Here is a 27876-nt window from a genome sequence, read left to right on the forward strand (position 1 = left end):
TACTTTCTTTGTGTTTCCCCGAGTCTCCGAGTGCGGCGCTGCACGGAAAGCCAATACGGTCCAATACCCGGCCCACGTACGTTGATGTTCACTCAGTTCCTGTTTGTTCGGTCTAGCTGTTGGTCTGCTGTAGGTATCTTTTTCTTGCCGGTAACAAGATTTTAGACTGTGATACAATAGACTCATTCAAAAAAACAAATATTTACTCACTTGTCACCACAACACACCAACAATTACACTTGATTAATTCACTTCCCTCCCCTGCACACTCGGCTCCCCCGTCCCCCCAACAGCCAACAAATATGCGTGTTATGCACCTTCTTTGATGCCCTGCGCATTATTATCCAGATCCAGATCCAGATTATCAACCATTACAAAGATCAGAAGTGGACAAACTAGAAGAAAACAAGTGCGTAGTGTACATCAGAGGGACTTATTTCTGACTTATATGCGTGTTATGCACCTTCTTTGGTGCCCTGCGCATTATTATCCAGATCCAGAGAAGCTATTTTTCGTAAGCAAGGCGTCATCATTCACGCCTCGCAACGGGTCACTTTGTACGCGTGTTTACCTGCTAAGTAGTGTTTACATTCGCCAAGCAGGCGGCTGTTTGCCTGCCATTACTGACTTCGTGCCTGCCATTACTGACTTCGAGACGGTTCGGGCGGCCGAGTGTGGCCCCACGTATAAAGTCAATACTGTGACCGTCTATTGAAAATCTGTTACGTGTGGATGTTCAGTTAGAAGGAATCTCCCGTGAAAACTAAACTACTTGCAAAGTCTTCATCAGCACCGCCCCAGGTTAATATGTAGGAGAAGTAGGTGTGGTCTGTGAAGCACAAGGGACATATATTCTATACTGTTTATGGTAAAACTTTCTAAGAAGTCCGCCACTCCAGCCCCCCATACCCCCCAAGACAAGCCTGGGGAAACGGGGTTTGGGGGGGGAAGCCAAAAACACTGAAAAATGGGCTTCCAAAATTTCCCTAGAAAAATCCCTAAATGAAGGAAAATTCCCTTGTCTCGAAAGAAAGAAAAGTCCTAACTTTATAACCTAACAGCCCCCCTGCTAACCAAGGGGGGCTGCGCCCCCCTCTGGACCCCCCCACATGTATGATGCCTCGGAAAATCGTGTTTTCTTTTTTGGTGGGGAGCATATTTATACTACTACGACCGAACTTTACGACATGCTAACGAGAGGGCTTCGCCTCCCTCAACCCCCCTCCTAACCAAGGGGGGCTGTGCCCCCCCTGGACCCCCCCACATGTAGGGAATTTTCCTTAATTTAGGGATTTTTCTAGGGAAATTTTGGAAGCCCATTTTTCAATGATTTTGGCTTCCCCTCCCCAAACCCCGGTTCCCCACAGTTCCCCAGGCTTGTCTTGGGGGGTAGGGGGGCTGGAGTGGCGGAGGGGGAGGCGGACTTCTTAGAAAGTATTACCATTGTTTATACATCAGTGTATGCAAATCAATCTATTGAGCATTGGAAATGGTCTAGAACATATGTTCAAAGGGTGGGGGATTTGAGTGGGGGCGAAGCCCCCTCCTTGTTAGCCATTAGGGTAAAGGTCCAGTATAACTCTGGTGCCCTAATTTTGGTCTATTTTCTTCCAAACCTTCACAAAACCCTTTGTATACATATAATACATTAGTAAAAAGTGGCAGACAAATGCCACCTGTTTTAGGGTGGTTAGCGATGGTAGTGAAAAGGTCCTGTGGCGGTGGTGGCGGCCATTGGGAGGTGAGCAGTTTTGCCAATGATCCGGTTAGCAATGGTAAGCTTAGTTAGCGATTTGCCCACGCATACGAGACCAGGTCCACCACACGTGGTTATTTTATTTTATTTTTTCAGAACATGCAGCCCAACGGCTGCCATGCTGAGGGCCGGGTATTGTATTAGGTAAAGGTGCGTGTTCTAAAAAAAATAAAAATAACCACGTGTGGTGGACCTGGTCTCACATTCGTGGGCTAATCGCTAACCAAGCGTTGGATCGTTGGCAACACTGCTCACCTCCCAATGGCCGCTTCTGCCGCCGCCGCCACCAAAACAAATAACAAATGTATGTATATGCCTTTTCACTGCCAGCACTAACCACCCTAAAACAGGTGGTGGTATTTGTCCACCACTTTTTACTAATGTAGTTTAAAAATAATTTGTTACTATTGAGAGAGAGATACCTCACTTGCTCACTCGCTTGCATAGAAAACGGGTGTGAAAGGCAAAGCAGGTTGGAGTGTGCTACGGGGAACCGTAGTACAGTAATCCCTCGTCTATTGCGGGGGTTATGTTCCAGAACCCCCCGTGATAAGCAAAAATCCGCGAAGTAGCGACCTTATATTTTTTATTATTTATATATTTTAAGGCTTCATAAACCCTCCCCACACTCCTACAAATCTTTCCCACACTCCTATTAACCTTTCCCACACTCTAATAAGCACTTCCTATGAAGTTTCGTTGTTACGACGCAGTCCCAATAAATGATACAGGTAACTCGATTTATGCGAGTATTGTGTCCTTGAAGAGGTTGCGTAAATCAAAAACATTGTAAATCAAACAAGAGGTAGGTTTGTATCGAAAAGTAAATATTCACTTCATTCAGTGGAGAGAGAGAGAGAGAGAGAGAGAGAGAGAGAGAGAGAGAGAGAGAGAGAGAGAGAGAGAGAGAGATATCCACTCAGGCACCCAGTCTCAGCCTCACTTGTGTGAGGAAGAAATGAGGGACACCATGAGCGACTGGCTAGTATTGGTACCAGTACCGGTACCTGCCCACCCCTATTGTTGAGTAGTGTGGCAGTGTGGGTACTGTATTGTTGTTTAAGTGGCGCGCGGGAAGAACTGAGCTCAGCTGTGTGGCCATGGTGCCGTGTGAGTCCAGTTGCGTGAGACATCTGGTGGCCACTCCATAAAATATCATGTATAAGTGAAAAAACGTGTAAATTAAACATTTATTTGTATTTTGGACCCCGTGTTATTTAAAAAATGTGTAAACCTAACTCGCGTAAATTGAGAGTTACCTGTACTATAATTCTTTTTTCGACTTTCGACATTTGCTTCATAAATACGAACTTCGCGCAGGAATTAGCTTGGCGTGGCGGAAGAATACTCAGAGAAAGGACAATATGAGCGTAGCTTACTTCTTTATATCACAATTAGGTAAATATGGAAGGGGAAAGGGAGGAGAGGGACAAAGTGAGTCATGAAAAAAATACCGATAGAGGATGTAAGAAGGGAGAACAAGGAAAAGTAGTGGAGGAAACAGGGAGAGATAAAGAGGATGACAACACGAAGAAAGGAGAAGGGTGTTGGGAGGGAGGCATAGTGGGGAGAGTCATGTCAGGTCCTGAGGGAGAGTCAGGTGAGGTCCTGAGAGAGAGTCATAGCAGGTCAGGACTTCAGTCAAGACATGACCTGACCCTCACTTCCGCCCCTCCCTCCCTACACCCTTTCTATTTCACCTTCTGTGTGTGTGTGTGTGTGTGTGTGTGTGTGTGTGTGTGTGTGTGTGTGTGTGTTTACAACTAGGTAAACACACACACACACACACACACACATACACTACCTGCATCCCTCTGGGACCTGTCACCCGAACCCAGCATCCTACCTGAGGATTAACATCGCATTTGACCTCACCGCCATCTGGAAGAATCCGCCCCTTCGCACCCCCCGGCTCCACCACACTGCACTCCATCCCAGGCAACCCCTCCCATCACCCCTACCTCCCAGATACAAGTCTGACCCCCGTTTTCCATCTCCCTTCTCATTTTGTACTTGTTCTCGTTAGTGAAATTTACTTAAATGTACTTCTAAAATGTAAATTTTCAGCCTGACGGCTGCCGTACTTGAATAAACCGTATATTATTATTATTATTATTATTATTATTATTATTATTATTATTACACACACACACACTCACACAGAAGGGGAGATGAGAAGGGTGTGGGGAGGGAGTGGCAGAAGGGAGACTCAGGTCAGGGCTTTGGTCAGGACATGACCTGACTCACTTCTGCCCCTCCCTCCACACACCCTTCTCATTTCCCCTTCTGTGTGTGTGTGTGTGCGTGCGAGTGTGTGTGTGTGTGTGTGTGTGTGTGTGTGTGTTCATATAATCTAATGGGGAAGGAGAAAGGGATGAAGAGTGATAAAGTGAGAGATAAGACTAAAGATAAGAGGGTGTGAGAAAGGAGGAAATGAGTGGAAGAAATGGGACGGGAAAAGAAGAGAGAGGTAGGGAGGGTCAGGTAAAGGTGAGGAAAGAGAGGGAGAGAAAGGGTGTGAGTGGGAGGGAAAGAGATTAAAAGAGAGAGGTAGGGAGGGTCAGGTAAAGGTGAGGAAAGAGGGGGAGAGAAAGCAGGGTTGGCAAAAACCAATGGTTTAAAAAAAAAAAAATTTTGGTTTAAACCAGTTTTTTTTTTTTTTTCTTTTCATTATTTTTATTCCAGTAATTCTATCCGTATATACATATATGAGTTTGAAAAGGAATTATAGATAGATTTAGAGATGGATTTGGCAATATATTCATTTGATCTTCATACAATCTGTAAAAGAGGCAAAATGCAGCTTCTCTAATATGCTTTTTAATTGCAATGTTAAAGAGTAGTAAAACATGAAAGACTTCTTCTAATTTTCCAGTTGCATGCTACAAAAGCAGTTGTAAGAGAGAGAGAGAGCCTGGCTATATCCCACACCGCATACTGCCACTGCATTGCACTCCCCGGAGTTAGGGCACTGTTATGATGACTCAGAACAGCAATGGCCGCCTTAGCATACACAGACTGTACGTATGTACAATCTACAGTCCATAGACACCAGTGTCACCATGCAACATGGACAGCATACATCTACTGTGCTAGAACCTGAGTTATTAATGAGAATAGAGTCACTAGAACTGAAAATCATTAGAATAGTGGTCCTGGCAATTATTCAGGCGACGATTACCATTGCAGCTTCCAGGACAGCGCCCCCCCCCTTCGGTGATGACTGCATTCACGATGCCCCCCTACAATACCTAGTTACGCTATACCTCGCTGCTACAGTAATACACTACCGGTACACAACACTATCACTTTGCACCTTGCTCCCGACCGCAGCTCGCAGCTCTGAATGACTAGAATCGTGAGTCACTCTTTCCCTTCCCACCAGGATTGCCAGGTTTGGCATAATTATGCCAATTTAGTATATTCCAGGCATGTTTGGCGTACTGGAAATTTAGTTTTATGCCTAACCTCATTTGGCATAATTTTTGGTATATTCAGGGGTGTTTTTAATATTATTTCATTTATATTCATAATAAGGTGCTGGAAGTCAAAGACACTGACCAGATTCTATAATATATCTAGTGAATAAAACATCAGAAAAAAGCATTATACACATCAAATGAGGGTACCATTCCTCTTGGTACTGTTTCAAGACCTAAAGTTCCTGATCACCGCAGAACGCGTATTGTTCGTGTTCGGTTACTAGTTTGCGGGTCTGTGTAGGAAAGGAGAAAGTGGCCTCCGCTGCTCATCAGTGCCCAGGATTGTATGCTACTTAACGAGGACTTACGCTATCCCAACTGTGTTATTGTGTCTTACAAGTGGACTTGAAGTATCAGAGCGTGCTAAGATCCGTTCCTGACCCGCAGTAAAGGCTATGAGCTGCAAAAAGTTGGAAGTATTTGTGGCTTGTTCCTTGGAGGCATCGACGAATATGGTGGAAACGCTGCAGCATCACATTTTTAAGTGCTTATAAAGACCCTGAGAAGCCATTTTAACATGATTTTAGGAGTAAATAAAGCTGTTCGTATCGTATTCTCCCCTCACAGTGTGGCATCAAAGAAAGGAAGCCAGATATCTTTAAAATGTGCTGATTGGAGTCAGTTTCTGAGTCAAAGAACTCCTCTGCATCCTTGTAATCTACTGCAGAACACATTAGTTACAGGGGCGTCGGTGATGTGATGGTGTGAAATGTGGAGGGAGTGGACAGTGCTTGATTGGAAACAAGATATGAAAGACCAAAATTGTGTTTTAACTAAGCTAGAGTGAGGGAGGCCGCTGTGAGGGACGCACAAGTTTGGCGCGAAAACGGGTCCTATGTAAGGGGTTTTGGCATGTAACTCCCAAGAAAAGGCTAAGATAATACGCATTTGAAAGATGCAAAAGTCTTAAAAGTGTTGAAATAATACAACATGTGCATGTGTCTACCATTCCAGTGCTTGAACAGTGCCATACAGCGAAGGTGATGTGAGGGTGAGTGAGAGGATAAGATGACGCGCTAAATCCTTCTCGTGTCAGACCTCATAACGCTGAAAATATATAGATATGCATACGCTGAACTACCATGTAATTTAAATTGATACATACTGTATACTGAACATACTTAATTACAGAAACAGAGCAAATAGTGTATAGAAAAGTGAGTATGACTGATGGTTTTTTGGTTTAAACCAGGGGTGTCAAGCTCATGGCCTGCGGTATCACGGTAACTTCAATCTTGTCAATGTATTTTCTACCCTTGTTGGCCCCCATGACGGCACTTCAGTGTATGAATTGGCCCTCGAAGGATTTTGAGTTTGACACCCCTGGTTTAAACCGCCAACCCTGCTGTACATAATTAAAATCTTACATATAGTTAAAACCACAATACTGATGAAACTAACAAAGATACACACAAAAGAAAAAAAAGGGTTTTATTAGTTGGTTTAAACCTCTGTTTTTTTTATTGGTTTAAACCATGGTTTAAACCATTTGGTTGAAACTGCCAACCTTGAGAGAAAGGCAGTGAGTGGGAAGGAAAGAGATCAAAAGAGAGAGGTAGGGAGGGTCAGGTAAAGGTGAGGAAAGAGGGGGAGAGAAAGGGTGTGAGTGGGAGGGAAAGAGATCAACCCTTAAACCGCTGCAATCGCTTATTTAATCAAGCCTCTCCGATCCCGTGACGCAGTGATCGCTTATATAATCATGAATTTTTGCGCCGTATGTATTGAATTTTCCTGGTGCGCTTCCTTTCAAGTGTGTTCTCGTGATCGCTGGCAACTTAGTCATACCTTCGCATTCGAGTGTTTGTGGAAATGTAGGAGGTGCCTGGAAACTCTCCTGACCCGCCGGGTAGTAATCTACCATAACATAATAGAAAATGCGGTAGTGGAAGAGAAGATGGAGGTTGTCAAGGCAGACTAGATTACAAATTTTGAATTATAACTTGAATATAATACGTAACAGTAAGCTCTTTTGCACACAGGTGTGTGTGTGCGTGCGTGCGGAAAGCCCCGGTTGTCTTGGTCCATGGTGTAAATCAGATTTTTTTTACATCATGATAGTTCATTACCTGATTGAGACAGAGAGAGAGAGAGAGAAGCCGTGCGGGCAGATGTCCACCGCTTCCACCCGCTCCACCTCATTCTACACGACATGTCACTTTTTTCCCCACTTTGGAAAGTGCGCGAATTTTTAGGGCCTATTATTTGCTCTAATTATTCCTGTACCACTCTGACCTGCTGTAATACATCAATTTACATTTTCCTCATTGATGACATACTATTAGATCTATATTTTTGCTTTTTATTATAATGTTAATATTAACTCGCGAAGGAAAAATATCCGGCATTTAGTCCTCCGCAGTTTAAGGGTTAAAAGAGAAAAACTGGGAGGGAGGTGAAAGGAAAAGAGAAAAAAATGAGAAGGAAGGAGACAAATATGGCGACGGAGAGGGAGAAGAAAGAAAAGAAGTGGGGGAGGAATGAACCAGGGAAAAGACTAACGGCGCAATAGGCTGCGACGGAAAAAAAACAAAAGTGGGTGACGTAGGTGCTTATTTAGGTGTGTTCCTACTTACATTGTAAATTGATTTATATTGTTTTAATTTCTTAGACCAGAAAATGCTTATTTTACTGCAAGATCCCGCGATATAGCGAAAAATCTGTGATACAATACAATTTAAAAATCCGTGATACAGTGAGACCGCGATAAGTGAACCATGATATGGCGAGGGATTACTGTACTCCTGATATACGTACCTCCTAAAAGTAGGTTTTTACTGGTTTACGCAGAAAACAACTATTTACACCAAAAAAGTAGTCATATTTTGTCCATGAAAACATAATATGTGCCTTGAAAATAATACGCCTACTTTTCCTATATTTACACCCCACCCCAGGCTGTGGCCGCACCTCAGCCGTCTCAAAGACCCAGCATTTTACACTCGCAACAACAACATCAGCAGCAGCAGCATCGCCGGTGCAGCAGGTGAGGTGAGTGGCAGCAGGCGGTAAAGATTCGTTTGAGTACCGTGCCAGTATTTCATTACCTACCTTATGAAACATCACTAGCTCTTCATATATCTTCTACAAGCGTTCAGCAATTATGGAATCGCTTTCAAAATCCAATTCAAGGACTATTTATTGTTGAAAATAGGGGATAATATTCACGAAAGCTTAGCCCTTAGCAGTGGCCGCGGCGACGGTGCCGCCACGGCAGCATAAAACAGCTTCATAGAAGGTTTAGGGTGGGGGAGCATATTTAAACTACTCCAACCGAACTTTACTACCTGCTAACGGGTGGGTGGGGGGGCTTTGACCCCTTGATCCCCCCCCTTCTAACCAGGGGGCTGTGCCCCCCCTGCCCCCCTAGATTTTTATTTATTTATTTATTTTTAATTTTTTTTACGTCTTGGCCTATAGCGCCGGTAGGCTTCTTCCCGGTGGATCCTGATGGTCGGTCCAAGGCTTCTTCCCGGTGGGTCCTAATGGTCGACCCAGCCCGTTCTGGCGCAGGCGAGTGTTTATAGTGGTGCCATCTTGTATTGGCTCATGCTGCCCTCCCGGATCTCATCTTTAATCCTAGAATCTAGAGTCCGGGTTGATAAGTGGGCGTCTGGACAGCATGTGGGTAGTTTTAAGCCACTTGGCAGCGGCTGAAAAATCCCAGCTTGGTGGCACCGGTCCGGGATTGAACTCGTGTCCTCCTGAACACGGAGCCGTCTTGCTATCTGTTCAGCCACAGTCTACCCCATATGCGACTTATTTCTGCGAGGAGGTATTTCTCGCAACGCCAGCTGCACTGCGCCGCGGCTGCCACCAAAGGAGGCTACGCTTTCGTGAATATTCCCTATTTTCAACAATAAATAGTCCCTTAATTGGATTTTGAAAGCATTTCCATGATTGTTGAACATTTGTAGAAAACATATATGAAGAGCTAGAGATGTTTCATAAGGTAGGTAATGAAATACTGGCACGGTACTCAAACGAATCTTAACCCAGCAGGCCGCTGTGCCTAATGGTGGGCCTGCCTTGGTGCCGGGAGTGGCCTCCTCCTCCTCCGCGCCCCACCCGTGACCCGCCGCCAGTGTGTGCCGAGAGGCGGGAAGGTGATGCCGCAGGGAGTAATGCTGTGGTGCATGGCTGTGTCTGTGTAATAGTAGGTGTTAGGGTTAAGGTTTGACGGACATCAGTTGTCTTGAAGAGTGGTCGTGGTTCTGAACGGATGTGTGTTGCGTCAAGCTCCACACAGAAAGGATTTAACCCTAGAACACTAAACATGGGTATACCCTACCTGACGCTGGTGACACAATTGCTAGTGCATATAGACACAGTTACTGGGAAAGGCTGCTGGTCGGTCTAGCTTCATCCTTTGTTGAGACATGGGATAATCTTAGGAATAGCGACTCCTAGCAAGTGTGCATTTAGGGCACAGTGTGTTGGTAATTACAACATTTCTAGCATGTACGACGGGGTTTTGACAAGCGGTTAGGCATGTTTATGTCACAAGGGGTGTATTTTTCCATGCTGGCCTCACAATTTTTTCTAAGTCCATTGTTTTGGTTTCACTCGGGGCTCTATAGACAGACTGAGCCTCTTAGCTGCCTTGCAGTGTACCATACAAACTAGTTCCTAAGCCAGTAATATCCAGAACGCGCATGGATCATTACGATTTCAGACATAAAATGGTCTTTACGAGTTCTACGTTATTTTCTTTTCCATATAAAGGCAAGTAATGGCGAAGTATTTGTATTTTATAATTTTAAGCGACTACATTCTTGAAATATTACTACGCAGGGTGTATCGCTTCCAGCAGCTGCCACGTAGCAGTTTCACTCTTAGTCTTCCTTCCGTGCGCCGCCATGGTGGACGGTACAACTACACTGATTCAAGAATACTCCAATATGTGTTTAAAACTAATGTAGAAAATATAGAGGTTTATATCCACTTAATTATTTTCATTTATAAAAAAAAAAAAATTGATTTAAATCAAATAAATCTGATTTAAATAAAAAAAATCTGATTTTTTTATAAAAAAAAAAAAAAAAAAAAAAATTCTACAACCCTGAAATGCAGTGTACGTATTCCAGAGAAACGTTCCACTCACAGTGTCGGGTAGCTTCAGACTGAGGAGAAAGACAGCGTCTCCGCGCGGTGACGTCATCGATGAAACAAAGTTAAATCGAACATATCGCGTTAGATAAACGTATCTCCTTAAATATCAACTCGTGTTAAATCAAAAACGCATCATTTAAACTCGTGTTAATCGAGAGGTGACTGTACCAGTGTTTACACTGACTGAGACTATGCAGCTGTGCTGGTGTGGCAAAGATTAGGTGGCGACTTGAATTAACACTTATGTTCTTTTGCATAAAATCCTGGCCAATATAATGCATATTCAGTGTGAAGGACAGATCTGCAGGATCAGCTGGACATTGCTTCTGTCTGTCTGTTGGCAGTCTTTGCAAGATGGGTAGGCTTTGGCAGACTAGGGTAAGTTTTGTTAGTATCCAAATGGTCATGTAGTGCTCTTGCCACTATTTCCCCAGCTGGCTTGAATAGGTTGCTACAAGCATCGTCAACCACGGCAGCTCGGATCTGGTGCACGGTTGTAGTGTTTGGTTCTGCTGACAGTGTTCAGCAGTGCCATGAATGAAAGTGTCTCCAACCTGCTTTACTGTAGCACGGTACATAATAGCACTCTTCTTGCGTTTACAACACTGCCAGTCAATTGAGCCATTTTTATTTCTCCGCTTAACATTGCAGGGGCGTAGGAACCATGGGGGCAAAGGGGGCAATTGCCCCCCTACTTTTTTCAGGGAGGGGGCAAAGGGGGTATTTTGCCCCCACACTTTTTTGACATCAGAAAAATTTAAGGACAGGGGTTTTCCACAGACCTAAAATGAAAAAGGTGTCTTGATAAAAAAAAAAAAAAAATCCTCTTTGGCTGGCATGTTTTTCCAACTTTTGAAGTTATCTTGACCAGGGTATCTCTAATGGATAGGACTACAAATGTAAACAATACTGCAGTGTGTAATAATATATATATATATATATATATATATATATATATATATATATATATATATATATATATATATATATATCTATATAGCTATATATATATATATATATATATTTATATATATATATATATATATATATATATATATATATATATATATATATCTGCAGTACCCCTTTGAGTTTCGTGCTATCTGAGTTTCGCAATCCACGAGTTTCGCTGTTAGTCCTAAATTCTTACCATCCCGACATTCGCGTACGGGTCACGTCTACTTACCATCGGCGTCACGCACGCTATCTTTAAAGGTAGTATCACACTGGACGTTTTCCTCCAAACATTGTGGCTATGGCAAGAGAGAGAGAGAATGGGAAGAAAGCACGAGTCGTTTTGAAGCCGCAGTTGAAAGCGGCTGCCTTACGATTGGCTGACAGTTCTGAAAACACTCTTGTGATTCGCAACGAGTCCGATGACATCATCGCCGACGCTCACCCCATCAGCGGCTTCACTGCCTTAAGGTGGTATCACAATGGCCGTTTTCGTCTAACCGTTGTGGCTACGGGCAACGCCCGTACGCCCAACCGGGAGCAAGTTCACGATTATCAGTAAGATGGTGTCACTCAGTGCTCTTTCTTCCCACCGCGTTGGCGCCACCTAGGGCAACCGGCAACTCCAACTTTTCCTGGTGTGCGTCACACATGGCCAAGGTCGGTTGCCCATATCCACATCCACAACGTAAACAAAGCACTTGCCCTGTATGAACATGGCATCTGCTAAAGTAAGGGCTGCTGCAGCTTGTGCTGCCATTACCCAAGTTATGGACTTGTTGCTGCAGTTAAATGGAAGGAAGAAACAGTTGTGGGTGTGGCGTGCCTGTGGTTCCTCCATGCCAGTTCTCATTGTCACCACTGCGCGTGCATCGCCAACCCATCCATCTTGTCTCAACCACATAAACACATGGATCGAATAACAACAAACACACACACAGACACACACCAGACTCATTAGGAACCATTGCAAATATTTCTGACAAACAGAAACGACTTCACCATTTCTTGAGTGTGTTAGAACTTATTTGGTGAGTGGCTGACATGAACCAAACCTAGCTCTTGGCAAGAAGAGAGCAGTCATCATTAACACTGTTCTCTTCTTGCCATTGGGTATGTTTGGTATGTATGAACCACACACCAAATAAGTTCTAACACACTCTAGGAAATGGGGAAGCCATTTTTGTTTGTGAGAAACATCTGCCATGGTTCATGATGAGTCTGGTGTGTGTGTGTGTCTTTGTTGTTACTCGATCCACGTGTTTATGTGGTCGGAGTCTAGATGGGTGGGTTGTCCGCTCACGCGCAATGGTGACAATGAGAACTGGCACGGAGGAACCGCAGGCATGCCACACCCACAACAGCTTCTTCCTGCCATTTAACTGATGCAAAAAGTCCATAACTTGGGTAATGCCAGCACAAGCCGCGACAGCCCTTACCTTAGCAGATGATGCCATGTCGATACAGGCAAGTGCTTTGTTTACATTGTGGATGTGGATACGGGCAACCAACCTTGGCCGTGTGTGACGCACACCCGAAAAAGTTGGATTTGCTGGTTGCCCAAGCTGCCGCCAACGCGGTGGGAAGAAAAAGGCTGTGTGACACCAGGTTACGGACAACCGACAACTCGCTCCAGGATGGGCGCATGGGAGTTGGCAGTAACCACAACGATTAGAGGAAAACGGCCAGTGTGACACTGCCCCAAGGCAGCGAGGCCGCTGACCGGGTGAGCGCCGGCAATGACGTCATCGGACTCCCAGCGAATCACAAGGGTTTTCAGAGCTCAGCCAATCGTAAGACTTCGTATGTGGCTTTAAAACGACCCGTTCTCTCTTCCTGTTTTCTTCCTTTTTCCAAGGTACGTATTTTGGGATAGCAAAGGAGTAGTCCTAAATGCTCACCATCCCGACTTAAGCGCTTTACCACCCCGAGTTTTGCGCTGCTTTGACATGTACGGGTTACGTCTACCTACCTTTGGTGCTATGAGCGCTGCTTTAAAAGGCGGTGTCACACTGGCTGTTTTCATCCAACCATTGGGGCTACGGGTAACCACGTGTATGCCCAACCGGGAGCGAGTTGTCGGTTGTCCGTACGAATGGAAAATGGTTGTGAGTACGAGCATGGGTTCGTGAGTACTGCATGGCTGTATTTAAACAAACAGATGATGGTAGTGCCTGAGGAGTGAGGAGCAGTGGAAGATGGTCCACTAAGAGACTCATAAAGTGGCTTGGCAGAGCTGCTTTGTTTACTATTTAATTGATAAGAGAACACCCCGTGCTGTGGAACCAGAGCTCAAAACCTTTTTTTCTCCTGTCTATGAAAATTGAAGAAGGACTCCCAGTGTAGTGTTCCTGGCTGTCCTCCCGTGAACTATGCATGCTCAAAAGCGAATGTGAACAAACAAAGACTTGTTAATAAAGAGCTGTGCTCATGCATCCCTTGACAGCGTGGCTATGCTCACTTCACCTGCCAGCTCCCCCACCTCATGACCCTATGATGCCCTCAAGGCCCCCCCCCCCACCATATCTGCCAAAATTACGGGCTTACATATACAGTACACATCAATACAGCTTTGTTTTTTGAAAATACAGTATATAGTACATCGATTTAACGGATTAAACCCTGCAGGAAAAATACGGTAAATCAAAATATCCGTTAAATCATTTTTTTAGATGGGTTTATATACACACACACCTATTACATACACAAATGCATATTAAATGTATTGCAAACAACTATACACTACCCATACACACACACACACACACACACACACACACACACACACACGGCCCGGTAGCTCAGGGGTAGAGCGTCTGGCTCAACCAGAAGGACCGGGATTCGATTCCCCGGCCGGGTGAAGATAAGTTGGGTTTATCTTCTTTCACGTGTAGCCCCTGTTCACCTAGCAGTGAGTAGGTACGTGACGTCAGGCAAGGAGTTGTGACCTCGTTGTCGCAGTGTGTTGTGTGTGAGTGGTCTCAGTCCTACCCAAAGATTGGTACTATGAGCTCTGTGCTCTTCCGTAGCGAAACGTCTGGTTGTCTCAAGAGAGACCCGCAGCAGACCAAGAGGTGAATTACACACACGGCCCGGTAGCTCAGTGGATAGAGCGTCTGCCTCACAACCAGAAGGACCGGGATTCGATTCCCCGACCGGGTAAAGATAAGTTGGGTTTATCTTTCACGTGTAGCCCCTGTTCACCTAGCAGTGAGTTGGTGGTAACCGACGTAAGGCGAGGAGTTGTGACCTCGTTGTCGCTGTGTGTTGTGTGAGTGGTCTCAGTCATACCCAAAGATCGGTCACTGAGCTCTGTAGCTCCTTCCATAGGGGAACAGCTGGCTGTCTCGAGAGAGACCCGCAGCAGTCTAAGAGGTGAATTACACATACAGTCTGCAGTGTGTATATGTATAGATTGTTTCACATGTGTCACAGTGGCTTACGTGTGGTAATAACTTCCCATGTATTTACCTATTTGTAGTCTAGGTGGCCCGAGCTCAGCTCTAATAGTCCCGTCTCCATATCTACATTCATCCAGCCTTTCCTTCATTTGATGGACACTGCTCGCCTCCACCACCTCTTCCCGCAAGTTATTCCATGTGTTAACACTTCTATGTGGAAAACTATACTTTTTCAAGTCACCCAAACAGGTTCCTTTATTAAGTTTCTTTCCATGTCCTCTCAGCCTCTGCATTCTCGCAGTAGAGAAAAGATCATCTCTATCCACCTCATCCAACTTATTTACCAACTTATACAGTGTGATCAGATCTCCTTTCTCCCTTCTTTGTTCCAGTGTCGTCAAGTCCATCTCCTTCAATCTGTCTTCATACGTCATATTCGAGAGTTCTGGGACCATTTTAGTTGCAATTCTCTGTATTCTTTCCAACTTTCTGATATCCTTCTTTTTGTGAGGCAACCATACAACTGCAACATATTCAAGTTTTGGTCTTATAAGTGTTGTCATAATTTTCTTCATCATTTCCTTATCTATATAATGGAATGATACCCTTATATTTTGCATCATCCTGTAGGTTTCTCCAAATAACTTGTTTATATGCTTTTCTGGAGATAGTGTGTCTTGCATCGTTACTCCCAAATCTTTTTCTTCATGTACCACCTTTAAGTTTTCTTCTCCCATCCTGTATGTTTTCCTCAGTCTTTTTTTTACTTTTCCCCATATCCATAACATGGCATTTGTTTGCATCAAATTCCATCTCCCATAACTGGCTCCATTTATACACTCTATCCAGGTCTTTTTGCAGTTCTTCACAGTCTTCCTCCGTCTTCACTTTTCTTATTAACTTTGCATCGTCTCAAAAAGACTCATATAACTTTTTATACCCTTCGGCATATCATTTATATATATTATGAACATTATTAGTGCCAGAAATGAGCCTTGAGGAACTCCACTGTCTACTCTCCTCCAATTTGATTTCTCTTTTCTAATCATCATTCTCTTCCTGTTAAGTAGTCCTTTATCCACTCGATGATCTTTCCGCCCATTCTTCCCCATTTCTGTAGTTTCCAGAGTAACCTTCTGTGCGGAACCTTGTCGAAAGCTTTTTTTCAGATCGAGATATACACAATCAGCCCATCCTTCTTTTCTTGCACCACATCTATTGCTCTTGAGTAGAAACATAGTAAGTTGGTGACACACGATTTCCCTTTTCTAAATCCAAACTGTCCTTCATTTATCATGTTTCCCTTTTCTAAATGTTCAACCCATTGTTTTTTTATTATACTTTCACAGATCTTGCACATTACACTTGTTAGAGACTTGCCTATAATTTAATGGTTTAGTTTTATCTTCACTTTTATAAATTGGTACAATGTTCGTTCTCTTCCACTCTAAGGGCACTTTTCCTGTATTTATAGAGCATGTTATTGTGTCATAAATTGGTTCCAATAATTAATTTCTACACTCTTACACTCTTTTAGCACTTGACCAGAGATTTCATCCGGTCCCATAGCTTTCCTTCCATCTAAAGATTCCATCAGCTGCAACAGTTCCCCTTTCTCAACCTTTACATAATTTAACTTCTCTTCATTACAATTTTGTGGTTGCAGCTTTCCGTGTGGTAGTGGAGGGACAAGGTAGCGACTTTAGTTCGAGTCGCTAGAATCAGGGGACCAACACATGAACCTCTTCAGCGACGGCCTAATATCTAGCCTCTTCACTGGCATAACTTCTGACACCGCGAAGGGCGTCGAGTGCTGGGAGGTGGAAGGGGGAGTAGCGGTAGGACTCATTACTGAAGTTTTCAGTTTGAAGAACGTGTCGATCTTCGTTTGCTTCTTGCAGATCCGTTGTTGGAAAAGATCGACAACAAAGTCCTTAAGCTGACGAAGGGGGTAGTAAAGGCTTGTTATATGGGGCTCGGAACGCTCCTCAAGGAACCCCATGAAGACATCAAGGTACTGAGCCATCTCCCCAAGCGGCACTTTCTTTGCTGGGGGTTCGTCATCGTCGTCATTGTAATTGCCTTCGACACCTGCAGAGCCATGCTATTCTCGACTTACAGTCTCCAGTAATGCGCTAGAAAATGCACTAAACTGAACAAATATGCACTGAATAATGCTCTATGCACAATATATGAAATTTGTGTGCTGTTCTGATGCAAATGCGCTAGATATAGCGCATTTCGCGCTAGTTTGGCAACACTGGATCATGAGTCATGAGATGCGGGGGTGGTGAGCAACCATCAGCGTCATCAAAGCATCATCATTAATGTGGCGGGATTTTAAATTAGTGGTTGGCAACAGCCACGTGCCGACTCAAAATCTTTGTTTATACATGTTTTGACGATCCGGTATGATTGACCTCAAATCGATTTCCCCAAAATCAATCCGATAAATCCGAAAGTACACTCAGCCCTCGATTTAACGGATTAAAAGGGGGGAAGGGTGGTCCGTTGCTTGAAAAAGTCCGTTGCTTGAAAATACTTACATATGATAGATACCGGTATACAATAAAATTGCTGTTAAAAGAAAACGTAAAATGATACCTACAAACTTAATAAATGTAGGTGTATAGTTCTTTTATTGTGTATGTTGTCTGCACGTTGTCTGTGTAGGTGGCGTTCACAACTCGTCACGTTCAAGCTCTCTCTGTCCGAGCTTCGCTAGAGGACCAACAAAACAAACCGCGCTTCTTCTTCTTCTTTTGACCTGTTCTGCGTTGGTGCCGTAAGACGGGGCACAGCCTAACTAGCCCCATAGAACACTCCAGAAGAAGCCATATCCACCTTTGCCTCCGCTCCGCTGACACGTGTTGTTTTGTTGGCTTTCCAGTGATCAAGGGTTGACAGTGGGGCCTTGTTGGTGGGGGCATATTGTTTACATGTATGGGTAAAATTCTACAAGTGTGCTAGTGTTGCATGGGCAGACGAAACATTTTTTTCCAGTTTTCAGTGTGTTATGAAATAATGTGATAATTGCTTCTGTCACAAATCATTAAATGACTGACTTTTCAATGGCTGTTGCACCCGCCGCCGCCCGCTCCCGCAGCCACAGAGAGAGGTTCAACATGCATACTGTCTATATTCATTTCACTCACCGCTCACATTCGGAAGTGGACACGCTAATTGAACAAAACCAGGTAAATTAATGTTTTTCCTCCTGTGTATTGCCCCCGTACGCATGCGTGGTGGACAACAGCGCGACTTTTTTTGCAAGGAGGTATTTCTCGCAACACAGGCCCACGAATTGGACCACACGCCGCCGACATGTCCCGCCCTGCGCTTCGTATTTTCGCCACCCCAAACTGCGAGCCAAATAAATTTAACCAAACCTAACTTAACCTAACCTACCTAACGGGAGGGGGGAGGGGGACTTCACCCTCCTCGACCTCCTTAAAGGTGCGGTCACACTACTATCCATATCAGACCCCATGACATACCGTTTTTCGCAAATATCTTTCAAACGAAGACTCGGATCAGCATGGTGCTGTGGCACGGATTGTTTCACACACTCCTCTAATTTTTGACGCTATTGTGCACTGCCAGATACGGTTAATTATGGCGTTTACTCTTGACTGTGATGGCAAAACCTGCGTGAGCCACTCACACATTCGGACAGGTGAGGCGTGACGTATTGTGACGTGTATCCACCAACTACCTCCACCCCTGGCTTCCCCTACTCCCACCCCTCCCTTTCCCTCCCTCCTACCCTCCTCTTTCTCCCCCACGCTCTTTCTCCCCCATACCCCCCTTCTCTCTCTCTCTCCCACTTGCGCTGCACACGATATATGAACCCATGCACATGTGTGACTTGAATTAATGGCAGATAAGTAGAAATTATATGCTGATTAAGGTTGGATAGTTTACGCAAGCAATCGTAATTGATGTTATTGCTTGTTTCACCGTTACACCGTATTTGGTAAGTGAAAAAGGTACGTAACATGGTAAGTATCAGGCACGCTGCCGATAGACGGCTGATACCCACGTCCTGTGGAGGAAGGAGTTTTTCATCGCTGTCAGCCATGGCCAACATACTACGATGTCCGCGTGGGTGCAAAGGAGTCATTACACTACGACTCTTCCATATATATGACCAAGAGAATATCGAGAACAAATTAAGGATAAGTGTGAATAGGTAAATAATGAATCAAAGTTATATTTCGTAGTTACAGATAAAACAGTCGTGTGCGTGAAACACCCAACAATACTTAGCATATACTTTCGAGATATCCGCCATCGTAGATAAGTCATGTGTGCATAACTTCACATCTCATATACACAGAGAGAGAGAGAGAGAGAGAGAGAGAGAGAGAGAGAGAGAGAGAGAGAGAGAGAGAAGGGAGGGAGAGGGGGGGTGGGAGTAAGGGAAGCAAGGGGTGGAGGTAGGTGGTGGATACACGTCACAAATACGTCACGCCTCACCTGTCCGAATGTGTGAGTGGCTCACGTAGGTTTTGCCATCACAGTCAAGAGTAAACGCCATAATTAACCGCATCTAGCAGTCCACAATAGCGTCAGAAATTAGCGGAGTGTGTGAAACAATCCGTGCCACAGCACCATGCTGATCCGAGTCTTCGTTTGAAAGATATTTGCGAAAAACGGTATGTCATGGGGTCTGATATGGATAGTAGCTACTGATATCGCTGGATCCAGCGGTACGGCTTGATCGGCCAGCCATTTGCGCTGCACAAGCTATTGATATCGGCTGCTTTGAGCATCGATACGGACCGTTTGCACTGGCCGTACTGCTAGCGATAGCGGTAGCCGAATGGAAGGGAATAAATAACTATCGTTTATTCAGCATACATGCAATCAAAAAATATTTCATTTCTTTTTTTGGGGAGGTACTTTAAATGCGTAATAAAAAAAGCTAGACGACAATACAAGAAAATTTCCAAATGTATTTTTTTTCTTTAATGGAAATATAATATTCAGTTCTCATTTGACCTGAGTGACTTTCCAACGGGTCACATGTACAGCAAGAGCAAGAGCGAACACACAGCCATGGTCTTATCCACTTTCGTTTCACTTTTCTTCTTTAAGTCCTCACTGGCTACAAAACAAGTGGAAAGAGTAGTTGTGGACAGCGAATCCGAGAAGTGCTTCCTTCATAGCGGCTAGTGTTGTTATGATATGATCTGCTAGCTAGCTAGCTAGCGGACTCTGCATGTGGTGTGACCAGACTGCCGCGCGTATCGCTGGCAAGCCAGCGAAAACAAAAGCCAGGCTAGCGTTAACAATAGCAAGTGTGACCGTAGCTTAAGGGAGGCGATGCAAGCAGTTTTGATGAAAAATATCACTTTCTGTGATATTGTTATTATTTTAAGGTTTTGACTTTTCTAAAGCCGGTGTCACACTGGACAAATCTACCCAGCAACGGACAGAATGTCCGTTGCTGGGAATTTGTCCGTTGAGATTTTGTGGTCCGTTAAATCCGAAATCCGGTAAATCGAGGGCCGAGTGTAGACAGTTTTCCACCCCGAGTGGACTTCCCTTCTATGATTTAGTAATAAGAAGCATATCTTTTATACAGTTTATGTGAACCACACCCCAAAATAACTTAACTTCTAGGCCTTCTTGATGCCCTCGATGGGTATTGAGGTCAAAGGGCCCCCATCTTGTGGATGAAATTCACTGGAAGGTGAGAAGAGGTGGGATGTCAAGCGGACATCATTTCAAAGCTTACACAAGGCATACAGTGACCAATAATTAGTCAAGAGAGCATGGTTGGGTATTGTTTGAAAGAAAATGTCATGCTTACTCTACTTCAGCATGAACAAAATAAATTTGACAGCGAGCCAAGTCAAAAAATGCCTTGTCGACTATTGTCAACACCCGCGGTTTGAGCCCAGGCACCAGCTGTCGATTATTGTCGGCTCCCGCGCTTTAAGGGTTAAAGAGGATTAGAAAAAGAAGAAAAAGGAAAAGGAGGATGAAGACCTGGATGTGGAGAGGGAAGGGGAGGAGGACATGTCAATTACTTACCAATATCCGTTAATCAATGGGGGCATACGCTGGGGGGCACATTGCCTCACTCACCCATCGATGCCAAGTCCAGGGGTCCCGCTGGGCGAGTCTCCATGGAGGCTCCCTTCCCATTCTGAGTACATCCCGGCAGGATCTATTGACTTGTTCAAGCTATGAACTCCGTGGGCTCCCCCTTGGCCTCCACCACTCAGGATTGTCTCTTACAGAGACAATCCGATCAGCAGGATCAGCTTCAGGGTAACGTGCCACGTGCCCGTATAGCCGGAGTTGGTGTTGACAGACTATGCAGGTAATCTATGTCGGAACAGTCTCAGGGAGTAGTCGCCTGTTTAACACAAAGTCATTCCAGTGATATCCCATGATTCTGCAAAGACATTTATTACCAAAGACATCAGTCCGCCTCTCCAAGTCCCCATTTAGTGTCCATGTCTCACAGCCATAGAGTAAGACAGGGAGCACAAGGGATTTGAAGATCCGGATCTTTGTCCTTCTGCACAGGTATCGACAACGCCATATATTCGTGTTGAGTGAGTACATAACACCGTGGGCCAGACCAATCCGCTGTAAGACTTCCTGGCCTGACTCATCGTTGTTATGAACTACGCTACCAAGATACGTGAAACTTTCTGAGATCTCAATGTCCTCGCCACACGCATGAACAGACTGTACTGTGTCATCCAGCAATCCTCCAAACACCTGTACCTTCCTCTTGGTCCAGGAGACCTGAAGTCCCAAGGGCCTCGCCTCCCCGTGCAATGCCACGAGAGCCATCACGAAAACCTTCAGCGACTCCGCCAGGATTACTGTATCATCGACAAGAATAAGGCCAGTGACCCTGGTATTACCTATGGATGCTCCGCAATGACTCTGGTCCGCAACTTTGCCTAGTACCCAGCCCATACAAGTGTTGAAAAGCGATGGGGCAAGGACACAGCCCTGCCTCACTCCCGCATTCACGGGAAAGAAGTTGGACAAGCTCCCCCCTCACTTCACAGCATTCTCTGTCTCAGAATACAGGCCAGTCAGCAGACCAATAGTCCTTGCAGGAATCCCATGGAGTAGCAGAAGATCCCAGAGTTTCTCGCGATGCATTGAGTCGAACTCCTTCTTGAGATCGACATAAGCTGCAAGCATCCCCTGTCGAATCTCACGTTGGCACTCCACCAGTATGCGAAGTGCTAGGATACAGTCAGTTGTTGACTGACCAGGCGTGAACCCAGACTGTTCAGGTCTCTGCAGCTTCAGCAGCTGGCTGTGAATTCACATCAGCAATATGTGAGCAAGCACCTTGCCTGGCACATTGAGCAGTGTAATACCAGCACGTAACTTTACAATTTGGTAAATGGTTTCCCTCACTGATCCAATAGAATTGTTTCTTATTCAGCAATATGCTTTGTATCTTGTTCTAGTTCTCTTCCTAGAATAACTTCTCCAGCCTTCCTCTTCCAGTTTTATTTTTAGCATTAAGTGAACCACACACAATCAAATGTGTTTGATCATACAATTTGAGAGTGTGTGGGCAAGTTTGAATAAATACAAATAAACCTATCAATTAATATCAACTCTTTACTCACAGATGAACAGCATGGAAGAAATCCAAAATAAGATGAGGGAGGAGGAACAGAAGGAAGAGTCTGAAGAGGAAGAAGAGTCTAGCTCCCTTTCGTTCTCAGCATCGCAGGACTCTGAAGCACCCCAGTTGTCAGCGGCAACCCTGGGGGCCCTGCTGGAATTCTACTCGGAGGAGGAGGAGAGGAAGGACAAGCTGAGGGAAGTGAGGGAAGGAAACGTGCCAGAGGTCTTCACCGAGAACTGGGTAAGGGAGAGACACAGACAGACAGACAGACAGACAGATGGAATAAAAGCTCTAGTTGGAGCCAGTGATCATATTGTCCTTGTCTTTCAAATGAGTGTTAAGGAAGCTCTGGCCAGTGGTGAAAGAAAGAGCACAAAACTTTACTTTAAAGCTCTAGTTGGAGCCAGTGATCATATTGTCCTTGTCTTTCAAATGAGTGTTAAGGAAGCTCTGGCCAGTGGTGAAAGAAAGAGCACAAAACTTTACTTTAAAGCTCTAGTTGGAGCCAGTGATCATATTGTCCTTGTCTTTCAAATGAGTGTTAAGGAAGCTCTGGCCAGTGGTGAAAGAAAGAGCACAAAACTTTACTTTAAAGCTCTAGTTGGAGCCAGTGATCATATTGTCCTTGTCTTTCAAATGAGTGTTAAGGAAGCTCTGGCCAGTGGTGAAAGAAACAGCACAAAACTTTACTCTGCAGGAGACCATGTACAGGCAAGTCATGTAATGTTCAGCGGTGTTACTTGGGGAGACGTAAAGGACAAGAATATTGAGGAGGTATTGGAATAGTGATTCAGACCTGCATACCATTTCAACTGGCTTCACACAACTTATTAAATGAAGCTAAGGCCCAGTTGGGTGACTCAGGTACTAAAGTGGCCCACACACTATCAAATATGTTCATCAAACTTAATGTTTGATCCAACACTGTACCTGCATCATACACAGCCACTCACTGTATGATTGATCAAACTTCACTTGGGTGTCTGGTAGCGCCACATCAACACCGGGGACACGCTGACAGCATGAGTAGGGCCTCACTGCACTCGATTTTCTACTCAAGCTCATCCCTATACTGTCCAAATCCCTTATGCAAAAGTTAACCAGCATTTTCATTCTTTCATCCTCTTTACTGGTAAATCTGGAACAGCTTTCCTTCGTCTGTATTTCCTCTTGCCTACAGCTTGACCTTCAAGAGAGGAGTATCAAGACACCTCCCAAAACTGACCTCTCTTATGACAACTCCTTTATATTTCTTTATATAAGAGCAATGATTAGTGGTCTCTTTGTCTCATTATTTGTTTCCTTGAACTGTTTCCTTTACTGTAAATAAAAGAAAAGTAAATTGTTTAACAAATGTCATGTTGAACTTGAAAATATTAAACTTGCTTAACCCCTCTGCTGCAATTGACATGGATTTCACCTTCACTGGATAGTGGAGTGTTTCCCATGTGGTATTGGTATGCTGGATTTCCCTTCCCAAGGTGCATGACTTTACATTTTTCTTCATTGAATTGTAGCAGCCATTTGTTGTTCCACTCCTGTAGCTTGGCGATGTCTTCTTGTAGGAAATCCACAGTCAACAGGTTTATCTTTGTCAAACATGTTGGTCATTCTTTCAAACTTGGCTGCACACTCTCAAATTGTATGATCAAACATTAATTGGGTAAACATATTTGATAGTGTGTGGTTCACTTAATGCTAAAAATTTAACTGGAAGAGGAAGGCTGGAGAAGTTATTCTAGGAAGAAAACTAGAACAAGATAAAGAGCATATTGCTGAATAAGAAATGATTCTATTAGATCAGTGAAGGAAACCATTTACCAAATTGTAAAGTCTCTTGCAGAGGAAATCAAACACAAACCACTTGCCTTTCATCCCCATGCTCAAAGCGAAACAATGAAGAACAGTGTTTATCCTCTAGCACCTTAATGGATCACCTACAAAATCTTCCCAAGGAACATGTAAATTGCTAAATAAGGAACTGTGAGGGGAAGTCATCAAGGAGTCAGAGAGTTACATTCCTAATGTGCAAACCAAATTCAAAGGAGATTAAGTATAACACTACAACTTTTGTGTAGAGAATGGGAAGAAAACTCCTGATGGTGTCTGTGAGGATTCCACACCTTGTGCTTGCATCACAGAAGCTATTGATGGAGTCTGGCACAAATCTTTGCTATTTACACTACCTATTTATGAATTTTATCCCTCTCTGTAGTTTTATCTCCAGTTTCCTCTCAGGCTGATCTATTTTTGCTGTGGATATGATCACTTGTACCTATAAACCTATCAACAGTTTAGATGTGGGCAGCTCCATCTTATCTCAGACTTTTATTGCACTTAGGAGGTTACACATGCCTTTGAGGTGCCCTGAGGAGTGCCATGAGAGAGAGAGAGAGAGAGAGAGAGAGAGAGAGAGAGAGAGAGAGAGAGAGAGAGAGAGAGAGAGAGAGAGAGAGAGAGAGAGAGAGAGAGAGAGAGAGAGAGAGAGAGAGAGCAGCCAATTTTTTTTCAATGCTTTGGCTCTGCCACCATAGGCTTTCTTGTTGGGGCCTGCTGGTCACCCCCAGCCTGTTATGGTGCAGGCAAGTGTTTTCAGTGGCGCCATCTTGCTTGGCTGATGCTGCCCCCTGGAGCTCATCTTGGATCCTCTTTTTTAGAGAGAATCTAGAGTCTGGCTTGATGGGTGGTCTTCAGGACATCATGTGGGGTAGTTTTAGGCCACTCATAGATGACTGAAGATTACCAGCTTTTTGTGTCAGGCGTGATGCAATCCCATGTCCTCCTGAATGTCACGCCAGCACGTTGATCACTCAGCCACTGCCTCCCCAGGAGTGTGTAATACCTGCATCTATAAATATGTTTGGTTGATTGAAATTGCAAGGAGACTAGTCTTTTTTTTTTATGTGAATGCCTATAGTGCCGGTAGGCTCTCTTGAGGGGCTTGAATGGTAGACGGCCCCAGCCCATCATGGCGCAGGCAAGTGTTTATAGTGGCGCCATCTTCTCTTGGTAAGGAAACTAGTCTCCTTGGTGAAATTCATTGGCAGAAGCCAACAGTTGAGTAGTAGTGTACAGGGCTTTACCTACTGTATTGTATGACAACAAGCATATTACAATGCTTTGACTACATGCGGAAGAACATAACTTGTTGAGGCAAGAGCTCCTTCATAATATAAAGATCTTTCAGCTGCTCTTACAAATGACCCTTCACTGGAAATGGCAATCATAGCTGAATGAAACATTTGTAGAAAGTAAAAAGATGCAGCAGAGGTGACACTGCCTACACTTATTAGCTACAGAAATCCCTTTGTTTGCACTGATCAGCCGACCATATATTCCCCCTACCCTGGCATGGTCTTGGTCTTAGTTTAGGGGTTTGCCTAATACTGCCATATTGGCAAAACTTATTAGCTGAGCTCCTTTGCTATTGCTGTTACAAAGGTAGTCCCACACCTGTGACTGGACTGCTGGTAAGGTTGGGCAAAGTTGTGTGGCTAAAGGCTCAACTCAACGCAGGGCAGGCCCACTCTGGAGGTGGTTGAGATGTGGCGCAGGTATTTCAGATTGTTCGCCAGTCAGATATTCATAGTTTTCAACAATTTTAATGGAAAATTTTCAAGCTTTGACCGTCCAGATTTTCGCAGGATACTCAGGGTTTCCGGATACCCGGGGGCTGGATAGTCGGGAGTTTACTGTATGAATATTACAGTACGGTGCTGGTCCAGACCAAGTCTTGGTCTGGTCACTGATGGTGCGCCCTTAGCCAAATTAAGAAGCCTGAGGTAAACAAAGCTTCAGAATGAGCAGCAGATCACATCCCACATGATGCTGTTGATACAGCATGGTATGTGTGTGTATTGTATGGTACACCAAGTGTGGCATGGGTACAGAATTGGATAGTTTTGTGCAACACTTTTGTCCAGTTTTTGGTATTGTTTTATTTTTGCCTGATTTTATTCAGTGTTGCCTAGAAAAGCTAAGAGTGACCTTCAGCTGAAAATTTTGAACCCTAGGGATTTCTGAGTATTGGACGCTGGAATGACGGACTTTTACTATACCACTATGACTGCAATTTTCCCTTACAGAACCTAAGCCAGTTTTGGTACAGTGAGAGCACCTCACAGCACCTTGCGCAAGAGTGCTTGAGGGCGGTGAGTCCCAGTGATGGTGGTGGTGATGCTGCAGTTGCCTGTCTGTCCTGTCCAACACTCTATCGCACCCTCCGTGCCCAGAAACATCAGTGTAAACGTAAGTTTGTGTGTGTATATGTGTGTGTGTGTGTGTGTGTGTGTTTACCTAGTTGTGACATGCATAACATGGGGTTTTGTTTATCTGAATTGGTCAAACTTAGCTTCAATTTCCTCCTTCAGTTTGTATTCATGTCCTCTTACTGCTTTCCTGTCCCATACAAACAGATCTCAATCAGTAGGCAAGATTCCATGTAGGTTACCCTTAACCAGACAAAGAAATTTCAGTAAAAGAAGTTGGAGATTAAGTCAAAGTTAGCTGGCCTAGTTTTGGTGTAGTGCCCAATTTATGAGAGCTTCATGTGGATAGGAAGTCGATCACACTAGCACACACTTTTATCTCAGCAAGTCGTACTTATCACTGGTATATGTTGGACATATTCATAGATTTGATGAAAGGGTTTTGATCTTGGTTTGGGAGGCAGCCACTTGTTATTTAGCTCCATCACTGTGTCTCTTTAGTAGGGTTACTCTAATATTTTATTGCTATGGAATTTTATCAGTTTTTTCTATGCCCTCCATCACCGAGTACCAGTCATGTCACCTTTCTCCTCTCTCTTCTAAGGACAGCAGCCCAGACATCTCCAGTCTTTCCTTTTATGTGAAATCAGACAGGACCTTTCACTCTATCTTCCCAACAGTTGCTCTTCTCGAGTACGACACAAGATTCTCCTGTTTTGGTGACGACTTTTTCTTTTACGACTTCCGCTCGCCGCTCGCTCTTGATCCCAAGCTCCGTTGTGGCTTTGACCTGGTAGTGGCGGACCCACCCTACCTGTCCGCCGACTGCCTCACGAAGACATCGCTCACTATTCGGTTCCTCAGTAAGCCAGATGGTAAGGTTATTCTGCTGACTGGAGCCGTGATGGCAGACTTGGCAGAGAGGCTGCTTGGCACAAGGCCTCTCAAGTCTGCACCCCCAGTCCACCACTCCAACAACCTTGGCAACCCCTTTGTGCTCTACGCAAATTATGGGTTTGATGATGATGATGATGATGATGATGATGAGGGGAAGGAGGAAAGAGAACGAAAGAAAAGGGAAGAAATGAAGGAAGAGGAGGAGGAAGAAGAAAGGGATAGAAAAGAAAGGGAAGGCATGAAAGAGGAGGAGGAGGAGGAAGAAGAAAGAAGGGAAGGAGAAAAAGAGAAGAACGATAGTTGATTATGGTCGTGATTAGATATAATTAACATTATTATAATATTATAAATATTGTTATTATTGTCTTGCCTCCTGCTTATGGTTAGTACAGAGGATGGGCTGTGACCCCCTCACTCACCCCTTCAGTAAAGTATTCAATGCTAGTAA

General features: G+C 44.4%; 1 protein-coding gene across 1 annotated transcript; it reads left to right on the forward strand.

Annotated features, from left to right (window-relative positions):
- LOC126982404 (EEF1A lysine methyltransferase 1-like) lies at positions 1-27876 on the forward strand. Its single transcript, XM_050834455.1, has 5 exons — positions 1-76; positions 8133-8226; positions 22324-22563; positions 26409-26571; positions 27212-27876. Exons 3-5 carry the CDS (start codon positions 22324-22326, stop codon positions 27730-27732), a joined length of 924 nt encoding a protein of 307 aa, XP_050690412.1. The 5' UTR covers positions 1-76; positions 8133-8226; the 3' UTR covers positions 27733-27876.

The sequence above is a fragment of the Eriocheir sinensis genome, chromosome 50, assembly GCF_024679095.1.
Source record: "Eriocheir sinensis breed Jianghai 21 chromosome 50, ASM2467909v1, whole genome shotgun sequence".
NCBI classification, from domain to species: domain Eukaryota; kingdom Metazoa; phylum Arthropoda; class Malacostraca; order Decapoda; family Varunidae; genus Eriocheir; species Eriocheir sinensis.

Coding starts and splice junctions, on each gene's coding strand:
- LOC126982404 (XM_050834455.1), top strand. CDS start 22,324: ATGAACAGCATGGAAGAAATCCAAAATAAGATGAGGGAGGAGGAACAG. Junction 22,564..26,408: donor AGGTCTTCACCGAGAACTGG/GTAAGGGAGAGA, acceptor TTTCCCTTACAG/AACCTAAGCCAGTTTTGGTA. Junction 26,572..27,211: donor CCAGAAACATCAGTGTAAAC/GTAAGTTTGTGT, acceptor TCTTCCCAACAG/TTGCTCTTCTCGAGTACGAC.